The sequence below is a fragment of the Penaeus monodon genome, chromosome 6, assembly GCF_015228065.2.
Source record: "Penaeus monodon isolate SGIC_2016 chromosome 6, NSTDA_Pmon_1, whole genome shotgun sequence".
In the NCBI taxonomy this organism is placed as follows: Eukaryota; Metazoa; Arthropoda; class Malacostraca; order Decapoda; family Penaeidae; genus Penaeus; species Penaeus monodon.
In genome coordinates, this window is record NC_051391.1 from 9462489 (window position 1) to 9486396 (window position 23908).

The window sequence follows — 23908 nt, forward strand, 5'->3', positions numbered from 1 at the left end:
TTTCCCAGCGACGACTCAACAAGATGATCAAGCAGCGGAGAAATGTCTTCAAGAGCTGCTTTAAGGTATGGTTGTGGTGTTGTATTACTTCAGTCTCAGTCTTTGTTATAAATAGAGTAAATAGAGCAATACAGTTTTTCCTCCTAACTTTTGTGTTAGATTGTAATAACATTCTGTAATAAATGAATGATGGAAAGTGATGCATAATGGCACCATTGTTATTAGATTTTTCTCAGAATAAGACAGTAGTCAGGCACTTAATTCCTGTAGGGCTTGAATATTTTGGGTGGAATATACCCATCAACTGGAATTGTTTGATGAGTGTTTTCTGTGGAATGTATCCCTGTCACATAATTTGGTTACTTCAGACACCCATATATCCATAGCATAAAATCAGCATTATACACATATTTATGAACACATTGCATTTGATATTGCATAATAGTAAAATGAGTAGTAGTTAGGCAGTGTTGTAATTTTTCTTTATTATTTCTTACAGGACAAAGTAGATGAAGAGACAGCCACAATTAGCACTTCTGTAAGCCCTGGGACACAGCTTGTACGCAAACTGGTGTCAGTGCTAGAGAGTGCTGAAAAACTACCATTGTATATATATGACATTCCTGGAGCTGGTTCGGGCCTGCAGGTGTTGAGTAGACGTCTTAGATTTAGACTCGAAAGAGCACCTGGAGAGAGCTCTCTGATTGACAGGAATGGAAGAACCTTGAAGGTAAGAAAAGGAAGTGTTGATGACTCCCCCCCCCCCTTTTTTTTTAAATAAAAAATGATTGTGTTGGTAACGAGAATGATGTGCATGTATTATTAAAATGTTTATATTGTTTTGTCACAATGCTCGTGATTTTATTTTTTATTGTATTCTTTCTCTTTGTAGATGGAACCACTGGCCACAGTTGAGCAACTTGAGCGATACCTTCTAAAAATGGTTGCAAAGCAGTGGTATGATTTTGATAGAGCCTCCTTTGCTTTTGTCCGCAAACTGAAGGAGGGCCAGAAACTCACATTTAAATGCAACAGAGATTTCGATGAGAATGGCATTATTTATTGGATTGGAACAAATGCAAAGTAAGTTATGAGCAGCTTCATTTCATTGATAAGGATGGTGATCCTTATAGAAAGTGTCGAGATTGTGAGATGCCTGAATATTCCTTAGATTCCTTAATGTTCATCACTTTGTATTAGGTGGAACGTAGAAGATTAAGTACCTGTTATGTTCTAGGACTGCATATGAATGGGTGAATCCAGCGTCTGTTGGCCTAGTGGTAGTGACCTCTAGTGAGGGGCGCAATCTTCCCTATGGACGTCTAGAAGATATACTTAGCCGTGACCCATCAGCCTTGAACTGCCACACCAATGATGATAAGCGAGCCTGGTTTGCTATTGATCTTGGTGTATGGTTTGTGCCGTCAGCTTATACTCTCCGACATGCAAGAGGTTACGGCAGATCAGCCCTTCGTAACTGGATGTTCCAGGTAAGGTGGAAGAAGGATAATGAGATTAGGAACAAGTTTTTGACTTTACCTTGATTTTTTTTTTTTTTTTTTTTTAAATATTTCCATATTCTTTATTTTGGAATAAACCCAAGGATACACAATTCCATATATTCAAAGAAAATATGAATGCCCTTCATTTATAGAAAACTTTTGATATCAGAATTTGGTATTTTATTTACATGGAATGGTTAGACAGAAAAGAATGATAAAGTGAGAACATAATGATCTGAGTTGCAAGATTTCTTTTCAGGTTTCTAAAGATGGCATGACTTGGACAACCTTGTACACTCATGTGGATGATTGCTCACTCAATGAGCCAGGTAGCACTCACACATGGTTCATTCAGCCACAACAAGATGAAAAGGTATGTTAGAATATTGGACCATTATTTGTTTTGCTGGAAGATAAATTATGGTGGTGTTATGCAGTTGATTTATATTTTAGTTTTAGATATCTAGTGTTTTATTTACATCATGTAAAAACAAATTTTCTTGTCATCCTTTTCAGACTGGATGGAGACACGTACGTATTCAGCAAACAGGTAAAAATGCATCTGGTCAGACCCATTACCTCTCTCTCTCTGGGCTTGAGCTCTATGGCACAGTCACAGGTGTTTGTGAGGACCTGGGCAGAGCAGCCAAGGAAGCAGAGGCAAATTTGCGAAGGCAGAGGAGACTGGTGAAGTCACAGGTGAGTGTTTTATTTATGGTAATTTTGAAGATCATCAGTTAAGAATTTTTGTATTTTTCAGAATATTATACATGCTTGACCATTTTACTTTAATCAAGGTAAAGAATGAGTATCTTATGAGCTGCCTTTTCTGGCAGATGGTGAAGCACATGGTAGTTGGAGCACGTGTGGTACGTGGACTAGACTGGAAGTGGCGTGACCAGGATGGCAACCCCCCAAGCGAAGGAACCATTACAGGCGAACTTCATAATGGTAATCTTGTAAAGTTTGTTTAAATGTTGCCAAATAGCAGAACTTCTCTTTACAGATAACATGATATTTCCACCTGTTCTTCTTCATCAGACATTTTAAACTAAACTCAAACTAAAAAATTCCAATGCAGGCTGGATTGACGTCACCTGGGATCACGGAGCCTCCAACAGCTACCGCATGGGTGCAGAGGGCAAGTATGATCTCAAGCTGGCCCCTGGCTATGATCCTGAGTCTCCTCAGGTGTCCATTGTGTCCACAGGCATCAGCAGTTCATCCAGCAACACCTCCACCACATCTGCACCTGCTTCGTCAATACCCACAATCACCACAGCCATAAAGACCACCAAGGTAACGAGGAAAGGCATTGAGCTTGCTTGGATTTGTTTGTCTTGGATGAGTAGTTCTTGTTTTAATTAATTGAGATGCATTTGGATAGTTGGTACTTTCACCCATACACTCCAGGTAAAAGTTTGGGTAAAGTTTGGCAAGTCTGGGGTGCATTAGGGCTCACTACTCTGTCCCTGGGTAATTGTCCAGCACTGTGAAGTCATAGGATTCCAACCTTTGTGAATGGGTTAAAGGTTGTAAAGTAGAGGGATTTTGCAACCAAGGAGCAGATTCAGCATCCTCCTATTATTTAACCATATTGATTAGAGATTTTATCATTACTGTTGGAGAGAACTGCAAATAAAAGAAATTTATATTGAGTCTTTGACATCCAGTTATTGTTTTATGCATTATTATTTTATTTGCAAATCCATAATCAAACTATTTATGAGAAAAATTAAAGGTTTATGATTAGAATAGATGAAGAAATTAAAATAGGCTTGAGTAGGATTCATCATTTTTTATTTGTAATCCGTGTTTTATATATATTTCGAGAACAATTAGGTCAGTGTTAAAATTGGCAGTATAAATTTTCCTGTGTACAAGATATAGGAATATGTCTGTCTACAAATCTATTTCTAGGTACATTATATTTCATCCTAATTTATTGTTCTCTACTGAGATAATTGTTCATTAACATATCTTTCTAAAACTATTATGAGAACTGTAAGTATGTGAATTAAATTCATTCTGTTATACCAAATTAGTAATTACAGATGTAGTAGCAACTGAGAGCACTTCATAGATACACATATCTGATTGGGAATGATGAACATACAGCTTACATTATATTAACCTTATGCTGCCAGGTGGCATGTACATACATGCCATGGCATGCCTGGACTATATTCTGGGTGGCATGTGCATACATGCCAAGGTGCACAGTCCTGTTTTCTGGGGGCTTGTACGGTCATGTCACACATGCTATGGTGCCGACATGATCCCCTGGCAGCGGGGCCCAGGAGAAAGAGCTTTTGTATTAGGAAACCACCTGGCAGCATTGGGTTAATATTTAGAAATATAAGATTCAGCCCCCCCCCCCCCCCCATTTCAAACAGATGTTTAAAAGCATTAGTTAATCAAAATTGACTATTCAATTTAATTTGACTATCAGTTGTCATGAGCTCGTGGCCTCTACCCCAACCCTTATGTCCTTCTGTAAGCTTCTTTCCTATTTGAGTTTTGCAATAAGTAACTTGATTTTTGTTTCATAACAGGTGGTAAGCACAGAAGTCAGCCAAGGTACAAGTGTACTCACAAGTCGCAAGTGTAGCTCGACACCTTCACTACCTCAGGCAACCACAGACACACACAAACACTCTGTGGCGGCATCCGAGCAGGCAGCATCTGATGACAATCTCACTGCAAAGGTAATATCCATATTATTAGTAATACCTTATGCTCATTGTTTAGGACTGGTCATTCTTGCATTTTTTCTTAATATTTTTGAATGATACCATGTTTTTATTTTTGAAAATAATTGATAATCACATATTTCACAAGTCAGTATTTCCTTAAACATCTGGTTATCCAAATTCTCCAGGCTGCTGAGACAGTTGCAGAAAATGTGCTGAGTGTGGCCAGTGCTGAGGCTCTCCTGAGCGTGGAAGGCAGTGGGCGGGACAAAGGCTCAGAATTAGCCACCCTAGTACAGTCACTCAGCCTGCATGACCGTGACCTCACCTCTGATTTCTCCGATGCCATGTCCTCTTTGGAGTCTGTGCTCAATACCTCTGATATCAAATCTGGTACGGGTGATATGAGTGAGGCCATGACTGTTATGGATGTGGGGCTGCACCCAACTGCAGACAGCAGCAAATCAGGCCACTTAGCCCAAGCAGGAGAATGCCCGGCTGTGACTGTCAATGAAGAAAAGCTCGGTGAGCTGGGCAACCTAGGGATCAGTGGCAGTGTGAGCAGCAGCAGCAGCAGCATTGGTGGTGTCAGCAGTAGCAGCAGGAAGCGATGTGGGGGTGTTGTGACGGGTGAGGGTAAGAGGGACTGCACTGGGCGCTCCGCCATGTCCTCACAGCCTATGAGTGTTAGTGTGCCCAACCTGACCAGTGCTGATTCTGAACCATTGACACACAGTCTGCTGGAGACCTTTGCCCAGGTGGCCAGGCGGCGGGGGGGATCAGCTACCATGCCACCCGGCTCTGGGATCTGTGGCAGTGGGGGGGTGGCACCCCATGCTCCCAATGTGCCTGCTAGTGTCACTAATATGCGCACAGGTTTAGGTCAGCTGATAGGTGGGCCACCCCCGACCCTGGCTCATCCAGTGTTCTCGCCCTCCACCCACTCCATGTCCAGTCTGGTCCGTCTGGCCCTCTCCTCACACTTCCACCTCCCAGGTTAGCTAAACTGTACACTTCTCCACAATCCTGAACACATGAAGTGAGGACCAGTAGTCAGACATGTTAAGAAGAGTGATCTTGTGTTGTAAAATGATTTCTGCTTTGTTTTACTACAATTTGCAGAGGAACACAACCACACATTATCATATACTGAGACACAGAATACCTGCTAGTGTTTTGAAAGATATGGGGTAAAATGTAAGAGGGTATGCATGTCCAAAAGTGTTCTAAGGCCAGTTGCCCTAAAATGTGTTTATTAAATGTATAATTTATTTAAATTTACATTTATAATAGTAGCATCAATATTTTAACATTAATAGACGTCATATGATTGTAGTGCATTAATGGCAACATATTGATGGTTATGTTATACATGAAAATTTAAAATATCAGAACATTTAATTAAGTGAGTCAGTGAGAGAGAGGAGTGAGTGAATGAGTGAATGAGTGAGTATGTGTTCACATGTATGTGAACACACACACAAGCTAATACACATACAAAGATACACATGAAAACACATGCATGAACAATCACATGCCAATGCACAGATAAGATTGCACACATGCAAACACACTTGCAAATGCGCAGAAGTGAATGAAACACACACACACACACACACACACACACACACACACACACACACACACACACACACACACACACACACACACACACACACACACACACACACACACACACCACACACACCACACACCACACCACACACACCCTCACTCACTCACACCTCTCTCTCTCTCTCTCTCTCTCTCTCTCTCTCTCTCTCTCTCTCTCTCTCTCTCTCTCTCTCTCTCTCTCTCTCTCCTCTCTCTCAACACACTCTCTCTCACACACACACTCTCTCTCACTCACACTCACACTCACACTCACACTCACACTCACACTCACTCTCACTCTCACTCTCACTCCACTCTCACTCACACTCACACTCACTCACTCACTCACTCACTCACTCACTCACTCACTCACTCACTCACTCACTCACTCACTCACTCACTCACTCACTCACTCACTCACTCAATGACTGATACACCCTCACATTCTCACTCTCAGTGTCAATATATGATACATTATTGATAAATAAATAATTCAGCTGTTACAAGGCCAGATGTTGCATTGCATCTGTGGGTAATTTATATGATAGCTCCTCACTCCTGTTGTTCAGGTAAATTCTTGTGCTTACCAGGTGCCAGTAACCTAGATGTGATTTCTATGATCAATGGTTATCCTTACCAGGCATCAGGTCCTTTCCCTTTTGTTGTGGTAAAGGCTATATCTGCCTGGGCTTCACATTATGAGTTATGGCACTGGTAAGACACGTGGTAACACACACCATCAAGCCTTCTGCAACACCCAACCTTACTATACATTTAGAGGTATGTGGATCATGCCACATTCAAAAAGTTGTCATTAACAAATGTTTGTACAAAGAGTGTACATTGATGGCTTCACTGCCAGTCAAGATCTCATAACACTAGTTTTCAGTACAGTGTGGTTTGGTGTTTGACTAAGGTATTATTAAACGACAGATTATCTGCATATTGACCAGTATTTTATTGAACAGCAGTAAATGAGTCTAATCATTTGATGATCATCTCTTTTTGGCAGAGTATGTGACTAACTTTTGTATTATGAAAATGAACAGAAGCTCATGAATTTCAGAGACTTTCTGGTCAGTAAGTAGTTCATCTGTCTTGCTTCTTTTATGCGGTAAAGGTTCTGCAGCTGATATTTATACATTTATATCAGTAGGTGAGGGAACTAAGACAGCATTGTCACCCAAAATCTTCAGAAGTTGGTTCAAGTGAGCTAAATGTTTGTGCAGTTTTACCTTTGTATGTTAACTATTGAAGAAAAAAGAAAAAAAAGAATATATATCAAATATATATGGTGTTTCCTCACCTGAACCAAGTTCCATATAATCTGGCATTCCAAGGTTTTCTTTTGAAAGGTATATAGATACTCAGAAGCTGTGCATGCTGAAGCTACTGTGTAGAATGTAAGCTTACCCTTGTGGGGTGAAAGCTTACCTTGAGGTACAGGTGTGGGTTGCTTAGAGGACAGAACTTCTGTGAACTTCTGGGATTTCCAGGAACTCTTGGTTCTCCTATGATAGCATGTGCTGCAATTTAGCCTGTCGTGTAAAGTGCATGAGGTAATGTTATACTGACACTAAGCAATTAACACAGTGATTGTGACCATGAAGCAAAAGAAAGCTGCCTATTGCTTTGGTCCTTTGTTGCATTAATGATTAGATTTGCTCTTAGGATTAACCCTAATACTGAAAATAGTATTTCTTCAAACTAACACTTGTCTAAAATGTAAAAGGAAAAAATGGAGATGTGATGCTAGTATGGATAGGAAATTTTTACCAGAAAATGTGATTTTTACAAAAAAATGTGTATGCGTGTGTGTGCATGTGCGTGTGCGTGTGCGAATGTGTGTGTATGTATTTATATGTGTATGTATATTTAAATGTAAAATTACATATGTATGTTTGTGTGTGTATGTATATATAATGTGTATATATTATATATATAAGTCTCCTCTCTCTCTCTCTCTCTCTCTCTCTCTCTCTCTCTCTCTCTCTCTCTCTCTCTCTCTCTCTCTCTCTCTCTCTCTCTATATATATATATATATATATATATATATATATATATATATATATAATATACATATATATATATATATACATATATATATATACATTATATATACATAAAATATACATATATATACATATATATACATATATACATATATATATATATATATACATATTATATACTATATATATTATATACATATATATTATTTATATATATATATATATATAACCTATATTATGTATACATATATATTTTTGTGTGCATGCATGTGTACATTTTATATTCAGGCAGAATTATCTGCACAATGCTCTGCTGAATTAATGTAGTTAATCACATAATTAAACTTCAATTCTGCAAAGTCCATGTTAGATGGGAGCTCAGATATATTTGATTTTGATTCTTCTTGTCAGGTATATGGGCATGCTTGGTGAAACTGAAACAAGGCAGTTGCACCTTCAGAAAAATGTCCAAACTATCCATATTATAAGTATCCGAAATGTTATTCAACCCAAAGTACTTCTGTATTACACTGCTGTTTTGTTTTATAAAATCTGTTTATACATAAATGGTATCACAAGTCAAGGAGTCAATACTAGACACACCTGACCCCACCAATTTACTCTGTTCTTTGAAACTTTGGAAAGAGAAGTTTGTCTATTTTACTGTTATCATTGTTAATAGTATTAGGATGATAATAGTAATGATGATAATAATAATGAAATTAATAATAGTAGTAATAGTAATAGCAATAAAAACTTTTTCCCAAAATTTAAGGAGTGAATGAATAGGTGAGATCAGGCTGGCCTAATACATAATTTATTGGTGATTAAGCACCTGTGAACTCATCTGTGCATATAAGATTAATCAAACAAAACCACAGTGGAAGGTGCATGTACCTGGTGCCAGTGGGTTAAACGGAAAAATGTTTTTCTCATCCTCTGAACACATGAAGCTCTTAATTTTGCCATCCTGTAGGGGTCAAAGCTGTAGGGGAACTATTGACAATATTTAACTTTTTTGAAAGGAATGCAAGTTAAATTCTTGCTGTGCACATGATTATGAGTGGTAGATTGTCAATCAGATAGAATTTTCATAGAAGGTTATATGATATGTAGTATAGAATTTGAATTGTTTATGGGAAGTATGATATGAGGTAATAGTAAGGGAAATGAGAAATACATGAAGTGGGAAAAGCTACTTCATTGAGATCAGGAACCAACATTGACCTAAATGATTTGCAGTTGTTGGATATGATTTTAGGCTGAACAAATTAGGAAACATGAAATTTAGACATTGAAATTTTTTGAGGACAGAATGAAAGAAAAGGTGACATGCTTTAGATCTGTGTTGAGGCAAGTAAAAACTAAGAACTTTTGAAATATTTGTCTGTGCAGTTCTCTGTCATTTAGCTGTAGTAAATTAGAAATTTAAGTAGTGTATGTAAACCCAAAATGTACAGCAGATAGTTTTGATCAGTATATTTTAAAATATAATTTGATTACAATCATGAATGAAAAAGCCTAAAGATAGGAAGATGATGTAACAAAGAATTTCACTTCACTGCTTCTAATTGAAATATTTTGTGAAACATTAAAGCAGTATATTCAGATTCTTATTCGTAGAGGGAAAATGACTATAGTGCATGGTTGAGACACATGATTGCTTTGGTGGTGGGTGCATACATTTGTAACATTGGGTAAGTTTACAGTTTAGGGTAGTTTAAACTAGAGAATGAAACTGAAGTTTTTTCCTTTTTCCTTTTATGATGTGAATAATCCTTATTGAAATATAAGCCAGCTAAATTGCATTATTGAATTTGGAAAATGATATCAAAATCAGCGTATTACTCCCTGTATTTCTCAAATGAAATCAGGGTTGCATGGGCTTCTATTTCAATAGTAATGAGTTACTTCAAACTGACCAAAGCGGGAGTTGCCTTAATTGTTTTGAATTTGATTTATTCTTGAGATTTTACTTAATATTATAATTTTTAGCTTCTAATCATGCCATTTGCTTTTGGAATTAACAAGAAAACATTAAATCACTTACAAAGTGAACTAACATTGACTGAATTTTGATAAGGACTGTTCCACAACATTATCATATGGTACTGTTTGCAACTAGTAATGATATTTTCTGTTCCTCATAATTTCCAGTCTGCTTAGTTGTCTGCCTTTGAAAGTAGGTTTACACAGTTGAGACTACATTTTATTACACTGCCTGTGAGAGGAGGGATTAGAGGGAGAGTTTTCAACTCATTATGGAGCATTTCTTTATATATCGAAAAAGCAAGTCTCAAGAATCATTGTCTTAGATCAGACTATCTGAGGCAAAAATGCTGAGGGCTGAGACATGAACACCATGAGCTAGGGTCTCTGTGTGATGATTAGTTAAGAAATTATAAAAGTTTACTAGTACGAAAGGTTGAGCCCATATAATCTCATAATATCCTCAGGTGCTATCATTTGGCATAAAATCTACAAAGTTTCAGAGATGTGAATATTTTATACATTTGATTTTTTATTGCAATCCTATGCCTGCCTCTTCTATTGAAAGGGGAGTCATACTTATCATTTTCAGATAAAAGGGCAGGTTTGTTTGCTATGTTATTATTTCATTAGTAGTTCCTTATTTCATGTTGTGAAACTTCCATTTCAGCAGTTGGATATAGAACTGATAATTACCAATACCGCAAATATTTAACATTTGGAGTAGTGCCCTGAGATCAGTTATTGAAGTGTTCAGTCAGGTAACTGCATGACCTATCCTGCCTGAAAAGGATTCAGTAGGCGAAGAGTGGGTGCAGTCCCCTTCCCTTTTTGTATTTTTTTTCCACCATGTATAATGATTCAGGGAATTTTGACAAAGCTTGGTTATATATATATTTTTTTCTCTGAATTAGGATATGTGTCAGGTTTCAAGTTTTTCTTCATTATCTTATTTTTTTTATAAGTAGGTTTTCTCTAATTGAAAGTTTGAAGATAGCCTGTTTTCCCATGGCAGGTCAGCACAATAGCTCCCATATTGTGTACATACAAGTACTTACTTTTATAATGCAGATTTTGTGTGTACATTGCAAGAAGAATTATATTCATGAATAGTTTTATTTTGTTCTGCTTGTTTTTATTTATATTATTGTTAATTTTGTGGCCATTTTTTTAAATTCTTCAAAATTTCCCAGTGCTGTAGGAGAGTAAGCATTAGATGTGAAGAGGCATTATATAGATTCTCTTAAAGGGAAAGCATTGAGGCATATCTTGCTATGTGGAAATATATGTGTGGAAAGTGAGGATGGTCTAACATCAAATTCACTCAACCTAACTCAAGGTTCCCGTAAGGAGAGAAAATTGTTGCTAGGAATCAGTACTGCTTTTATAAGAAAGACAAACAAACAAACAAATAAAAAACACGATGAATCTGATTTAAGCAGGAGAATTTTAGTTGGAATCTTGAGAACTAGGGTGTATTCTGTAGAAAACATTGCACATGAACAACTAGAGGCTCATAGATGCTTCCTCTTTTGACTAAAGAATTCATCTTCCTAGATTGTGCTTGTTTACCTAGGGAGGGAGAACAGAGATGTGAGTACTTCATTACATATGTAGTTAATGATTGTTCAGTGCTATTAGATCCAGCAAGTTAAAGTAAAAATAAAAAAAAAGATAGGTGGCCCTAAGGAGAATTAGAAGGAATATATATTTTTAGGTAGATAAAGTAAAGTGTATAAATGATGTGATTGTGTTTATGGGTGCATGCAAACATCCTGAATTACATCATATACACACACACACACATTTACATACATACATACATATATACATACTATACTATGTATAAATACATACCTGCATGCATACATACATAATAATATATACATGCATATACATATACATATATGTATATATACACATATATGCATATATACATACATATATGTATATATACATACATATATGCATATATAATATATACATAGATGTATACACACACATCTCTCTCTGTATACATATTTACATATACATATTTACATCCACACATCCACACACACACATCCACACACACACACACATCCACACACACACACATCCACACACACACATCCACACACACACACATCCACACACACACATCCACACACACACATCCACACACACACATCCACACACACACATCCACACACACATCACACACACACCACACACACACACACACACACAACACACACACACACACACACACACACACACACACACCACACACACACACACACAATATATATATATATTATAATATATATATATATATATATATATAATATATATATATATTCATACATATGCATACATGCACAGATAGCCAATATGTGTTTGTGTGTGTGCATTTTTTATCCTTTGATATATGTGTCTTGTGGAGGGAGATACATTTTTTTTACACCTTTTAATTTTATAAATGGTATTTGGATATATATGTGTAAGGAGATATACCATTGCATTTAGTGCTAGATTTAACTGTATAGTTAATGAGGTTGTGTGTTTATATATATATATATATATATATATATATATATATATATATATATATATATATATATATAATGTATATAATGTATTTATATTATTTATTTATTTATTCATTTTGAAATAAGGTTTGTATAAAGTATTTTATAAAAAAAGTGCAATTTAGTTTCATGATTGATATTTTGCTGGAAGTTGTTTAATAATCATTTCAGGAAATAATTTTTAGTAATTCATAGCATGCATGTCAAGTGTATTATTCATACAGTCCTTTCTGTTGTCAGTTTGATTTCTCTCATTATCGTAAATAATACAGTCTTTTCTTATGGATGATGGTGACATTATTATTACTGTTGCTGTTTTAATTATAGTTTTAACTTCATTTTCAGAATTTTACCTCAGGCTTGTGTTGTGGATAGGTTTCTGTTGAAGATAAATAACTGTCTTTTGTGTCATATTGGTATTTAAAGGATTTTTTTTTTTTTTTTTTTTTTTAAGAAATTGATGTTTGTTCCATTGTTTGCAGTGCATAGTATCCACAACTCAAGCCTCTGAGATAGTCTCCTTGCTTTGATTTAGAACAGCCTATATCAGCTCATTTAGACTTGTTTATGTATTATAGTATAGCCCCTAGTGTAGAAGTATGTTGTTTGCTTAGTTGTTTATATCAACAGCGTTTTCAAGTGCAATTTTAGCATAGGCTTTAGAGGTAGATAATGGCTAGTGAAATAGGCTTAGATGTGTATGTTTTCAGAATGTGCTTAGAGGTATAATGTTCTGTAGCATGAAGTTATATGATTTTCACAGAAGGATTAAAAAGAGATTAATGGTACCTGTTATTCCATATGATTCTGGAGGATTTTTATTTTTCTGTCATATTTCATTCTTATGAATATGCTTGATCTGTCTTGTTGTAATGTTTTAATGGTTCAAGCATTTTGAGAATATTTACCAATCAATATCTGAAAATGGCATGGGAATCTTCTCTTACTCTGATTGTGTTGTGCATATTTTTTCATGGTATATGATAATATAAAGATACCTTGTCACAAGTATCTTTCTTAAAAGCATGTATATCATATCATGTAGATATCTTTCTGTTTACTGATACTATCTCACAGAATATGTTAGTTAAGGAGAGAACTCCCTTCTATTTGAATATATTATTACATGTTTTTTTTGTCATGAAATAGGGAAGAAATGTTCATTATGTATGAATAGAGGTGTAGCTTCATTTCATTGAAGAAGGTACTCCCTTTGTCATTAAGAGTATTTTATATAGTGAAGACCTCAGTGAGTGAGGATTTGGTGGCAAGAAATATCAGGTCATGACAGGTTTAAACAGTATGTTGTAACAGAAAATCCTTGATGCCAGTTGTTTGTGTTCAATAATGAAGATATTGCTTTCAGCTCATAATCACTTTTTCAGGGTAATACAAAATGTTGTAGGTTTTAAGGTTTCTTTTTCTTATTTATAGCTGATTATTTTTAAGCGTTAGATCTTGTTAAATGTTGTAAGGATAATAGTTGTCAGTATTTTAATTATTTCTAAGCCACTGGATAGTGATCTCCTCTAAGGGCAAGAACTCAAGTACTGATGTTTGCTGTGCCATACCTTATTCAGGATCTGGGCTCCTGAGCACAGCGCAGAGCTACCCGACATTGACCTCCAGCACCACCTCAACTACCTCCACCACTACCACGGGCGCTGCGGCTTCCTCCACCACCAACCAGCCCTCTACCAACCTAGCCACCTTCCCCCACGGCCTGACCATGAGCCTCACCTCAACGTCCAGTGACTCGGAACAAGTTAGCCTAGAGGTGAGTGGACGCTTCTCTAAGTGGAATTCTTTGTGCAGGGGAGCGTAGGGGTTACAGTTAGGTGGTGGGGTGGTCCTTTGTTCCTTATTTTTTTAGTCTTATCTTGTATAAATTGTGGAACATTGGATTCCTTGGAGAATATTGTTTTAAGGCTACTTTATCTTTCAGTGATCTGATTTTGTAGGTAATGTTTGTGAAATTATTATTATTTATGTATTAAGCATCAGTTGATTGGGTTGCATGGTGATAACAATAGTCTGTCTCTTATTCTCAGGATTTCCTTGAAAGCTGTCGGGCAAGTACACTGCTTGCAGAGTTGACAGATGATGAACTGCCGGATCCTGATGATGATGAAAATGATGATGATGACAATGATGACGATGATGATGATTATGAGGAAGAAGAGGAGTGCTATGAAGTCAGTGTAAGAATAGAATGGAATGCTTTATTTCACTGGTTTGGTTGTGTTTATTTATCTATTTGTTTACGTATTTGGTATTTATATTTATGTAGATATAGTCATGCAAAGTGTTTAGATGTACTGGATTCATAAAAAAGAGTTTTGTATTTAGGTTAGTATTTTTGTTATACTACTATATGAAGTAATTTTCAACTTGAGTGTGGGAAGGTTTGCAGGTAATAGTAAATTATTTGGTTTTGTTTATGCCTTGCAAACTGAAGAATGTTTTGAAGTTAAAAATCAGTGCATTATAGAAATACAGATTTTTAGACAGTAAGAATAGCTGCTGTTTGAATGCTTAGCATCTTGTAATTGTCTTGCAACTCTTGATATTTTATATTTGAGATGAGAAATATATAATTGATAATCTGATATGATAGACTTTTGAAACTGAAGCTGTGAAAGCTTCTTGAACAGTTACTCCAACAGGAAATGGGGCAAAACAATATAGTGATATAGATTTCCTCGTTCCGTCAGGTCCGTAACGGCAAGAGAAGAGGGTGGGATGATGAGTTTGTCATAAAGAGACAATTCCCAGCTCTCATTCCAGCCTTTGACCCTCGTCCAGGACGTACTAATGTAAACCAAACGCAGGGTAAGCCCAAAGTTTTTGTTCTGGAGTTTGATTATAGGAGCAAGCAGGGACTGCCCTTTTTAAGGTTGATTTTGAGAAAAGTGAGGATATGCACTTGCTTGTTTATTATTTATTTATAATAAGATAGTAGTTTGTGGGAAAAAATTAATTTCAAGAGAATTATTGGGAAAGTTTGGAAATATGATGTAATGAGAAAGGAGGAGAGGAATATTATACATCAAGATTTCAGGGGCACAGGTAAATAGAGAAAAACTAGTAAATTGAAGTGATAATTTGAAATCTCAATCAACCTAATGCTTAATCACAAATGCACAGATCTGGAGATTCCAGCCCCAGGCACGGAGGACCACTTATGCGATGCGCCAACAGAGGTGGTAAGCGGACCTCGGCTCAGTCTCACTCTGAGGGGACCCAATCTCCCTGGGATACCAGAAGTTGATGTGCCCATTACTAAGAGTTCTTCAACCATCTTTAGTGTTGTTCAGACTTTAGTGAACACTGCCAATTTCCCTTCACGTCAGGAGAGATTGAGACGGATTTGGGAGCCAACGTACACGTGAGTAGATATTAGTAAAAAAAATAATTTTTCTCACTCAATATCTACCCTTCTGTTTTACAGATATTGTGGTTTTGATTATCTATCTCATTCTTCATTCATCATCTTCCATTTTTCTTTTGAAGTTAATATAAAGTATTAGATATAACTTCTATTATTGAGATTCTATCACTGTGTCATTCTCACCAGTTATGAATAACCAGACACTCTTAATTCCAGTCTTGTCTATGGTGAGGCTCGTGAAGATGAGGGCACAGAAGGGGAAACCTCTGGCCACCAATCCTTCCAACGTCGCAGTTCCCGAACCAACATCCTCACTGAAGCCGCGGGCTCAACACACCCCGGCAGCACAAGCACTACTGCCACTGGGGATCCTTCAGTGGAGGATGTGCTACAGCTGCTACGTCAGTTATTTATTTTAGGACAGGATAGTGCTGCAGCAGGTATGTTTTTGGGCATATATTCATTGATATTATTACTTTTATTAATGATTATAGATGGTAAAAGTGTGTCTGCAGCTTTACATCAGTTTTTCCTAGGGAATGTAGAAACATATTCAGTCCAGATACATGTCATATTTTGTGTACATATTCTTTGAAGATGAAGTATGTTTGTATACTTATGCATGTTTTATCCTATTATTTTTTCCTGAGAACTTCAATACATTTTCCTTTCTTTCCTTCAGAAAAAACAGATTCACCAATGGATACATTAGGAGTAAGGTGCGAAGAGTTTGAATCCAAGAAAGTTGGAAATAAGCTAGTCCAGCAGGTTAGTAAAGCACTTGACTATATTTTGTTGTTTTATTAATTACAGAGTTTGTGCTTATTGTTTGGCTGTTTCGATTTTCTTTTGGTGTGATTAGTTTGATTAGGATTCAAAGGCATTTTCTGTACTTTATATGTAATTTGGTATTAATTTTGTAATCAAAAACTTTTTTTTATAGGTGGGAGAGGCTGTTGTCCTGGCCTGCGGTGCACTTCCGTCATGGTGCGAAGACTTGACCTATGCGACTCCCATGCTGTTTCCCTTTGACACTAGACACCTTTACTTCAACTGCACTGCATTTGGTCCAGAGAGGTAAGAATCCTGCTTCTTTTTGTGGTGGTATCTGACATTCGGTGTGTGTTTATAGCTTTGGTAGAGAAGATACATTATTTTGGATGAATAAAAAGAACACCAGGTTATAACATTTGTGATGATAATTGTAATCATAGTGATGAATAATGATAGATGTAATATCAAGAATTTTAGTATTTTGTAATAGAATATACTTTGATTATGATGTGTGACTTTCCATGTGTGTTTATAACTTTGGCAGAGGAAATATATTATTTTGGATAGAATAAAAGCAACACCAGGTTATAACATTTGTGATAAAAATTGTAATCATAGTAATGGTTGATAAAGATGATGATGATGCTGATGATCATCATGATTATAAGAATAATTATAATCATAATAATTAGCAATAAAGAATGATAACCAATGTTCATTTTTAGATCCTTGGTGTGGCTCCAAAGTCAACGCGACGTTAGTGTCGAACGTCGTGGAGGCTTGAGACGAGATGACCCACATGAATACAGGGTGGGACGGCTCAAGCACGAGAGGGTCACTGTTCCTCGTGGCCCCAATCTGTTGCAGTGGGCTCAGCAGGTGGGCAGAAGGGAGAAGTTTTTGAGCTTAATTCTGTTGCCATTAGTTTTTGATGTGTAATTAAGAGGAAGTGGAAAGGGGAAGCTTGAACAAGTATTAAATAGATAGGCAGCCTGTGAGTTAGTGAATGTTTTTGAATGGAGTAGTGGGGGCATGGGTTTTAAGATTTGCAGTAGGGAGAATTTGAACATCCCTAGATCCATTTAGGATCTGACTTTCAAAGATTGGTTTAATAAATTTAGGAAAGTGTATAATAGACAGTATAATTTTTTTGAATGTTACTAACTGCCATAATTTGATTGTTTTCCTAGGTCATGCACATTCATGCAGCACGCAAATCTATCCTTGAGGTTGAATTCCGTGAAGAGGAAGGCACTGGCTTGGGCCCCACTCTGGAATTCTATGCACTGGTGGCAGGAGAGCTACAGCGTGCTGACCTTGGAATGTGGCTGTGTGATGACCAGACTGCAGACCCCATCACCCCCCCAGCTCTTGATGGGGGTAATGGGAATGGGGATTCTCAGGCCAGACCTCCAGGATATTACATCCGTCGCCAGGGAGGCCTCTTCCCTGCTCCCCTTCCTCAGGATAGCTCTGTTTGTGACAAAGCTGTTGAATTATTCACCTTCTTGGGAATATTCCTTGCCAAGACTTTGCAGGATAACAGACTTGTGGACTTGCCATTGTCTCGTCCTTTCCTCAAACTCATGTGCCATGGTGAGTTTGCCAATGTGAAGGACAGAGGCATTGCTGGAAGCGCTATCAAGCCTCGTGGAGGATTGTCGTCTCTGCCTGCAGAGGAGGATCTCATGACCTCCTCTATCATTAGTGAGGAGAGCGAGAAGGAGTTGGAATTAGACCCTCCCAAGTACCGCATCACAGATACTCAGCCCTGGTAAGTCTAAATCACAAATTTGATTATTTACTTACTTTTACTAATTTATTTATTGTTTTAACAAAGTCTCTGCTTGTCTTAAGTTAATGATTACTAATTATACTCAGAGTTATTGAACATAGTTCAGAAAATTTTCAGTAAATGAGTATTACTTTTAATAAATGGAGAAGTGTTGTGTCTACAAGAATAATTCTTATTCCAATTCTTATCAGTTTACTGATTACTTAATGAATAAATTTCCTTTTACTCTTTGTAAAGGTTTACAGGGCTGCTTACCTTAGAGGACTTGTGTGAAGTGGATGAAGAACGGGGAGGATTCTTGCAGCAACTCAAATCTCTCGTGGCCATCAAGCAGCAGATTGTTAATGATACATCCATCACAGAGGAGGATCGGCGCCTCCAGCTCCACAACCTGGCCCTTCCATTGCCAAGCAGCAGCCAGGGTGCAGGACCTCCAGCAGTCAGACTAGAGGACCTGTGTCTTACCATGCAGTATGCTGCTCCTTCACGCCACTTGGGTTACACTTCCATTGAGCTCAGGTCAGGAGGATCTGACCAGGAGGTAACCCTAGACAATGTGGAGGATTATCTTGATCTTACCTTGAACTGGGCTCTGGAGAGTGGCATTAGAAGGCAGTTGGAAGCTTTCCGGGCAGGATTCTGCCAGGTGTTCCCTCTAAAGAAACTTGGTGCATTTAGTCCAGATGAATTAAGGCTGATGTTGTGTGGTGACCAGGCACCCATGTGGACACGTGAGGATATCCTGGCTTACACTGAACCCAAGCTAGGATACACAAGAGACTCGCCAGGATTCTTGAGACTGGTGAATATTCTTGTAGGACTTACAGCAGAGGAACGTAAAGCCTTCTTGCAGTTTACAACAGGATGCTCCTCATTGCCTCCTGGTGGCCTGGCCAATCTACATCCTCGCTTGACTGTGGTTCGCAAGGTAGGATTTGATTTGGCTTGATTTTGACTGTTTAGCTATAGGATTTATATAGTGTTTTAAAGTTTTGCAGTGCTCTTTTATACAGTGGTAAAGACATTGATTTTTCTGATAAAGTTGGTAATGAAATTATTTTCTTTAACAAAATTTTCTTTGATCCACAGGTTGATGCTGGTGACGGCTCCTACCCGTCCGTTAATACATGTGTCCATTACCTGAAGTTACCAGATTACTCTTCGGAAAATATAATGAAGGAAAGGCTCCTTGCAGCCACTCGTGAGAAGGGCTTCCATCTCAACTAAATAATGATAAAGACTTTATGCTCAGGTGATTGCATTAAGAGTATAATAATTCAATAGATTTTATGAAGAAAAATAAAATTCTTGTATTCATGGACAAAATCATCATATTGATGGACAAAAAATAAATAGTGCATATATATCAGGGCCAAATTTCAAGGAATGGGAGAAATTGTTCAACATTTCTGGACTATTTGCAGCAGTAATATGCAGACCAAAATTAGTGTTGAGTGAAAACTTTAGTGAGAAAAAATGTTCATATTTGTTCCCTTGTGGCTGGTAAAAAGTGAAAGTGAACAAGTGATATGACTTTCTTATAAATAAAAAGGACTTGCTTGGAATTTTGAGTGTGGCATGATCGCTGCCAAGGGCTCAGTAATTACACATACTTACTGACTGACTTACTGAGAAAAAAAAGGATGAAAACCCACAGAACCAGTTGTCAACTATCAAACCAAGAAAACTCAACATTCTGGAATTCAAGAATGTGTCTGCATTCTGAAGTCTGAGAGATGAATTTGCACAGTGTTAAATGTCATGTTAAATGTTCCCTGGTGGAGCAGAGCACATCTTGCTAGCCGTTATCATTGACATAAACAGACTTCTTATACCACCTGGACCACCCTATACATCGGAATCATTCACCTTGTTAGTCAGCCCCCATTTGATCAAGGATGAAAAATTTGGTATGTTGTACATTTGGGTGTGATGTGTGTGAATGCTTTGCGGAAACCTCGGCCAGAGTAATATTGCACAAATGTTTTCATGCCATGTGAATGTGATGCATTAGACTTACAACCCTGATGTTCTGACAGGTATTGATACCATGCAGGCTGACGATGGCCAGTTGTTGTTTTATGTTGTCACCATTAGCTTATGTCTCTCTGTGATACTGATGTTGAAGGCATTGCATAGGCAGCAAATTGTAAATAGAGATGTACATCACAAATATGCCACTGTAACAGTGATGTGTCTTTAAGTAGCAACTAAGCATCCATGATACTGAGGAAAAAATATTAAAAAAGGGGGATGATATTGTTGATTAGGTGGTTGTGTGGTGGAGTAGCATCTTGTTGTGGTTATGTTAGTGTCAGCTGTTCTCACCTTGGCTTGTTAGGAAGGATCTCATGAGAAAGTAAGCATGATTAAACATTCACAGTAGCTGATGCTTGTATGTGCATTTTTGATATATGAAAGAAGCAACCCAGGCATATCTTCTCTCGTAAGTAATACTTGGTCCCTGGCATTTTGTGTCAAAATGTACTGGGTTTTTTGGCTGCCTGGACAAGTCAGCACTCTTATGTGGTTACACCAATGATAGGCAAATTTCTTTCACCTATAGCCTCAAGCAGTGTAGTGTATTATGTTTTTATTTGAGTCATTTACTAGCATTTTGGGTATTTAATTTGAGCTTTGTGCACAACTTTGTAACAGGGCTCCTCTCTTTTTTTACGTTGTCACTAGTACAGGCTGACAGTTATTGACGTTTATGCAGATTGTCACATCATAGTCATGCTCTGTGTTGTGCCTTATTATTTCCTGTTCTTTTGTTGTCAAGACTTTTCTATTTCATGATTTGGTGTACTGAATTTTTTATTCTGCTGTACTGTAGATAGTAAAAGTATTGCAAATGTTTTTCTGTTGATATATTTGGATATGAAGTTTGTGCAGTGAGGTTTTGAGAGAACTTTGATGGGGAGGAAAAAAAAAAAATCTAAAAGTCTATAAAAAAAAGTTTATCTAAGTCATTACACAGAAATTATAATTGACCTTATCACTTCATGAATTTATTATTTCTGCGGAAATGTAGATGTGAAGTTTCTTTCTTAAGATGGGACAATGAACAGTAGAAAATATAGGGATTTGGCCAACAATTCATGCTCATATATGAGTACATTATTGCTAAGAGTCGGGCAATGAGCTCATAATCTCAGAAACATTGCTCCCGCTGTAGTTTGATTTTCATGTATATGTCGAAGCAAGCTTGTGTGTTAGAATGCATGAGAAAGAGTTTAGAATTATATTTTTGACATATTACTAGATTATCTGTTTAGTTCCCTTCCACATGTTAATTTTTTTTTTTTTTTTCTCCAGCAATATTAGTGCTCATAGTTGGAGCAGATATTAAAAGGTTGGCTGTTCAAAATGCCCTATCAAACTGTACTCTAGAATGAGTGAATTAGCTCTGAATCGTGATATTGGTTGGTGCAGCCTTACATTTGAAAGCTGAGTTATGTTATGCCAGTCTGTTGATGCATAATGCACGACAGGCACTATCCATTAAACTATGTCTAGGTTCAAAGTGCCTGTACATTGTAATGATGTACTTATGGTGGATCTGTAATGCTGCATATATATAGATATATATATATATCTGTGAAAAGAATATAAAAAAAATAAATAAAAAAAGTTCTACATACAGTACTGTATTGTGTTTTCTTTCATACTTTCCGTTGCTTTATATACTGATTAGACTATTCTTATTTTAGGATATTTTAAATTTCATTCTTGACAAGACAGGAAGAACTTGTTTTCATTCTCTGTTCTGGCTGCCAATTGAATTCTTGCAGCTGTCTAATTCTCTAGCACTTTTTATACAGTAGATTTTTTCCAAATAAGAAAAATAAGGGAAAGAATGTGGTCTTTCGTAAAAATGTTGCATCCATCCTGACGAAGAATATCTCCCCTCAGTGGATGGGTAATTTTGTACTTTCAGAAAAGCAAGGACTTTAAATAATAAAAAAGTTGAGTAAAAACATCTGAATGAAAATAAATATAAATGGTGGTCTCCCAGCATCAGTAAATGTGAGTACTGTAATAGTACCGTAGCAACAAAAGTAGAAGCAACAGCGTCAATAAAATACCAGTAAAAAAAATAGGAAAAGCAATATACGGGTAGAGAAAATAACACCCAGTATCGTAAAAAAAAAAAAAAAAAATCGGTGAAAGCGGTTTCCAACATCAGTGAAAACATGTCAGAAATATTTACGGCAGTTGTAAGTTGACAGTAATAACATTAGTTACAGCAACGCTTACACCCCCCCCATCCCATGCCCGTTGTTACCGTGGGGGAGGTGGGGGTGGGGGGTAGGATAAGGAGACGGGACCCAGTGCTGGGGAGCACCCCTGCCTTGGGCCTCAGCTCTCGACCCAGCTAATTTTGCACGGTCTTTTCCCCTTCCCTCTCTTCTCCAACCCCTTCTGCTATTCACTTCGTAAGGTGTGTGAGCCGTGTTGAAAGGATGAAAGGCTGACTTTGTGCCAGTCATGAACGGCCTGGGGGAGCCATGGCTAGCCCTTACTCCTCAAAGGTGACAGTTTCTCACCCTAATACACTCTAGGCTTACCATAGCCAGTAATGGAGACTTTGTAGATTTATGAAGGGCACTGGGGCTTGTCCCGTTACAAAATGGCCCTACAGATTTCAATTTTTCCGGTTTTCCGACCCTCCAATCTCACAACATTCTTAATCTTTATTAATTTCATTTCTTCATCTTCATTTCTACCCAGTCCTTGCATATTACTACCCTGCAACCTTATTGTCCCCTTCTCAGTACAATCTCGCTCATCTTTCACACGTCCCCGTACTTCTACTAACCCCAACAAACATTTTGAATGCAGTGTTTAAACCCAGTTAAAATGGGATCGATTTTTCGTCCTTCCCTCAGTACTTGTACCAGAACTGGCTCCATCTCCCTGACAGACTGTCCTGTCTACGACAAGGATTGGTCAGAATATGGAGAAGACTTACTCGCCGGTCTCATGGTCTTTGATGAAGTATCAAGCCAATGCTACACCATTCTACCTAGAGGCCGTCATAAGACCCCACCGATGTTGCCAAGATTACTTTCCGCAGACATGACCTTCCCTTTAATGTTTACATTTGCGGAGAATCCGTTCCTGTCCTACTATATCATCCTCCAACCTGTCAATGTCAATAATTGTGGCCATATCAACCACCACCTCGTCAATGTCAGAATTGTTGGCGTTTAGGCCAATCTGCGAAACACTGCTGCTCCACAGCCCGATGACCTATATGTGCCCAACAGGTCATAATCAATCAAACTGCTCTGCACAGGCACGTACGTGTGCCAATTGTGGCGGCTTCCATAATGTATTTTATAGGGGCTGCCTTACCTACAAGTTTGAGTCTGAATTGGCAACTCTCAGATTCAGTCTTGGCCTCACTCTACGCAAAGCCAGAGAGAAAGCACATCGACAAGGTTTTTCTCCTACTCCTTACTCCAATAATGTCGTTGGCTCTGCTCCTCCCCCTTCCTCCCAAGATGTTTCTACATCCACCCTCCTGTACCTATTCCTTCTCCATTTTACATTCCCACTAGT

At 37.5% G+C, this 23908-nt stretch overlaps 1 protein-coding gene across 19 annotated transcripts in view; it reads left to right on the forward strand.

Annotated features, from left to right (window-relative positions):
* Window positions 1-21989, forward strand: part of LOC119574187 (E3 ubiquitin-protein ligase HECTD1-like) — a 153807-nt gene extending 131818 nt beyond the window's left edge. For 9 of the 19 annotated variants that reach the window (XM_037921297.1, XM_037921296.1, XM_037921299.1 and 6 more), the window contains 21 exons: window positions 1-65; window positions 500-730; window positions 893-1083; window positions 1238-1490; window positions 1762-1875; window positions 2019-2201; window positions 2339-2453; window positions 2584-2801; window positions 4058-4210; window positions 4384-5191; window positions 13961-14157; window positions 14432-14581; window positions 15077-15212; window positions 15528-15768; window positions 15988-16211; window positions 16454-16539; window positions 16715-16848; window positions 17271-17424; window positions 17736-18319; window positions 18578-19268; window positions 19430-21989. The exon at window positions 1-65 is cut by the window's left edge and continues 187 nt beyond it. In XM_037921297.1, coding sequence (XP_037777225.1) covers window positions 1-65; window positions 500-730; window positions 893-1083; window positions 1238-1490; window positions 1762-1875; window positions 2019-2201; window positions 2339-2453; window positions 2584-2801; window positions 4058-4210; window positions 4384-5191; window positions 13961-14157; window positions 14432-14581; window positions 15077-15212; window positions 15528-15768; window positions 15988-16211; window positions 16454-16539; window positions 16715-16848; window positions 17271-17424; window positions 17736-18319; window positions 18578-19268; window positions 19430-19567 — 5066 coding nt within the window. In that variant the 3' untranslated portion in view covers window positions 19568-21989. The remainder of the gene's footprint in view (window positions 66-499; window positions 731-892; window positions 1084-1237; window positions 1491-1761; window positions 1876-2018; window positions 2202-2338; window positions 2454-2583; window positions 2802-4057; window positions 4211-4383; window positions 5192-13960; window positions 14158-14431; window positions 14582-15076; window positions 15213-15527; window positions 15769-15987; window positions 16212-16453; window positions 16540-16714; window positions 16849-17270; window positions 17425-17735; window positions 18320-18577; window positions 19269-19429) is intronic. The other 10 variants (XM_037921298.1, XM_037921302.1, XM_037921300.1 and 7 more) reach the window with 7 other exon arrangements.
* The last annotated feature ends 1919 nt before the right edge of the window (window positions 21990-23908 follow it).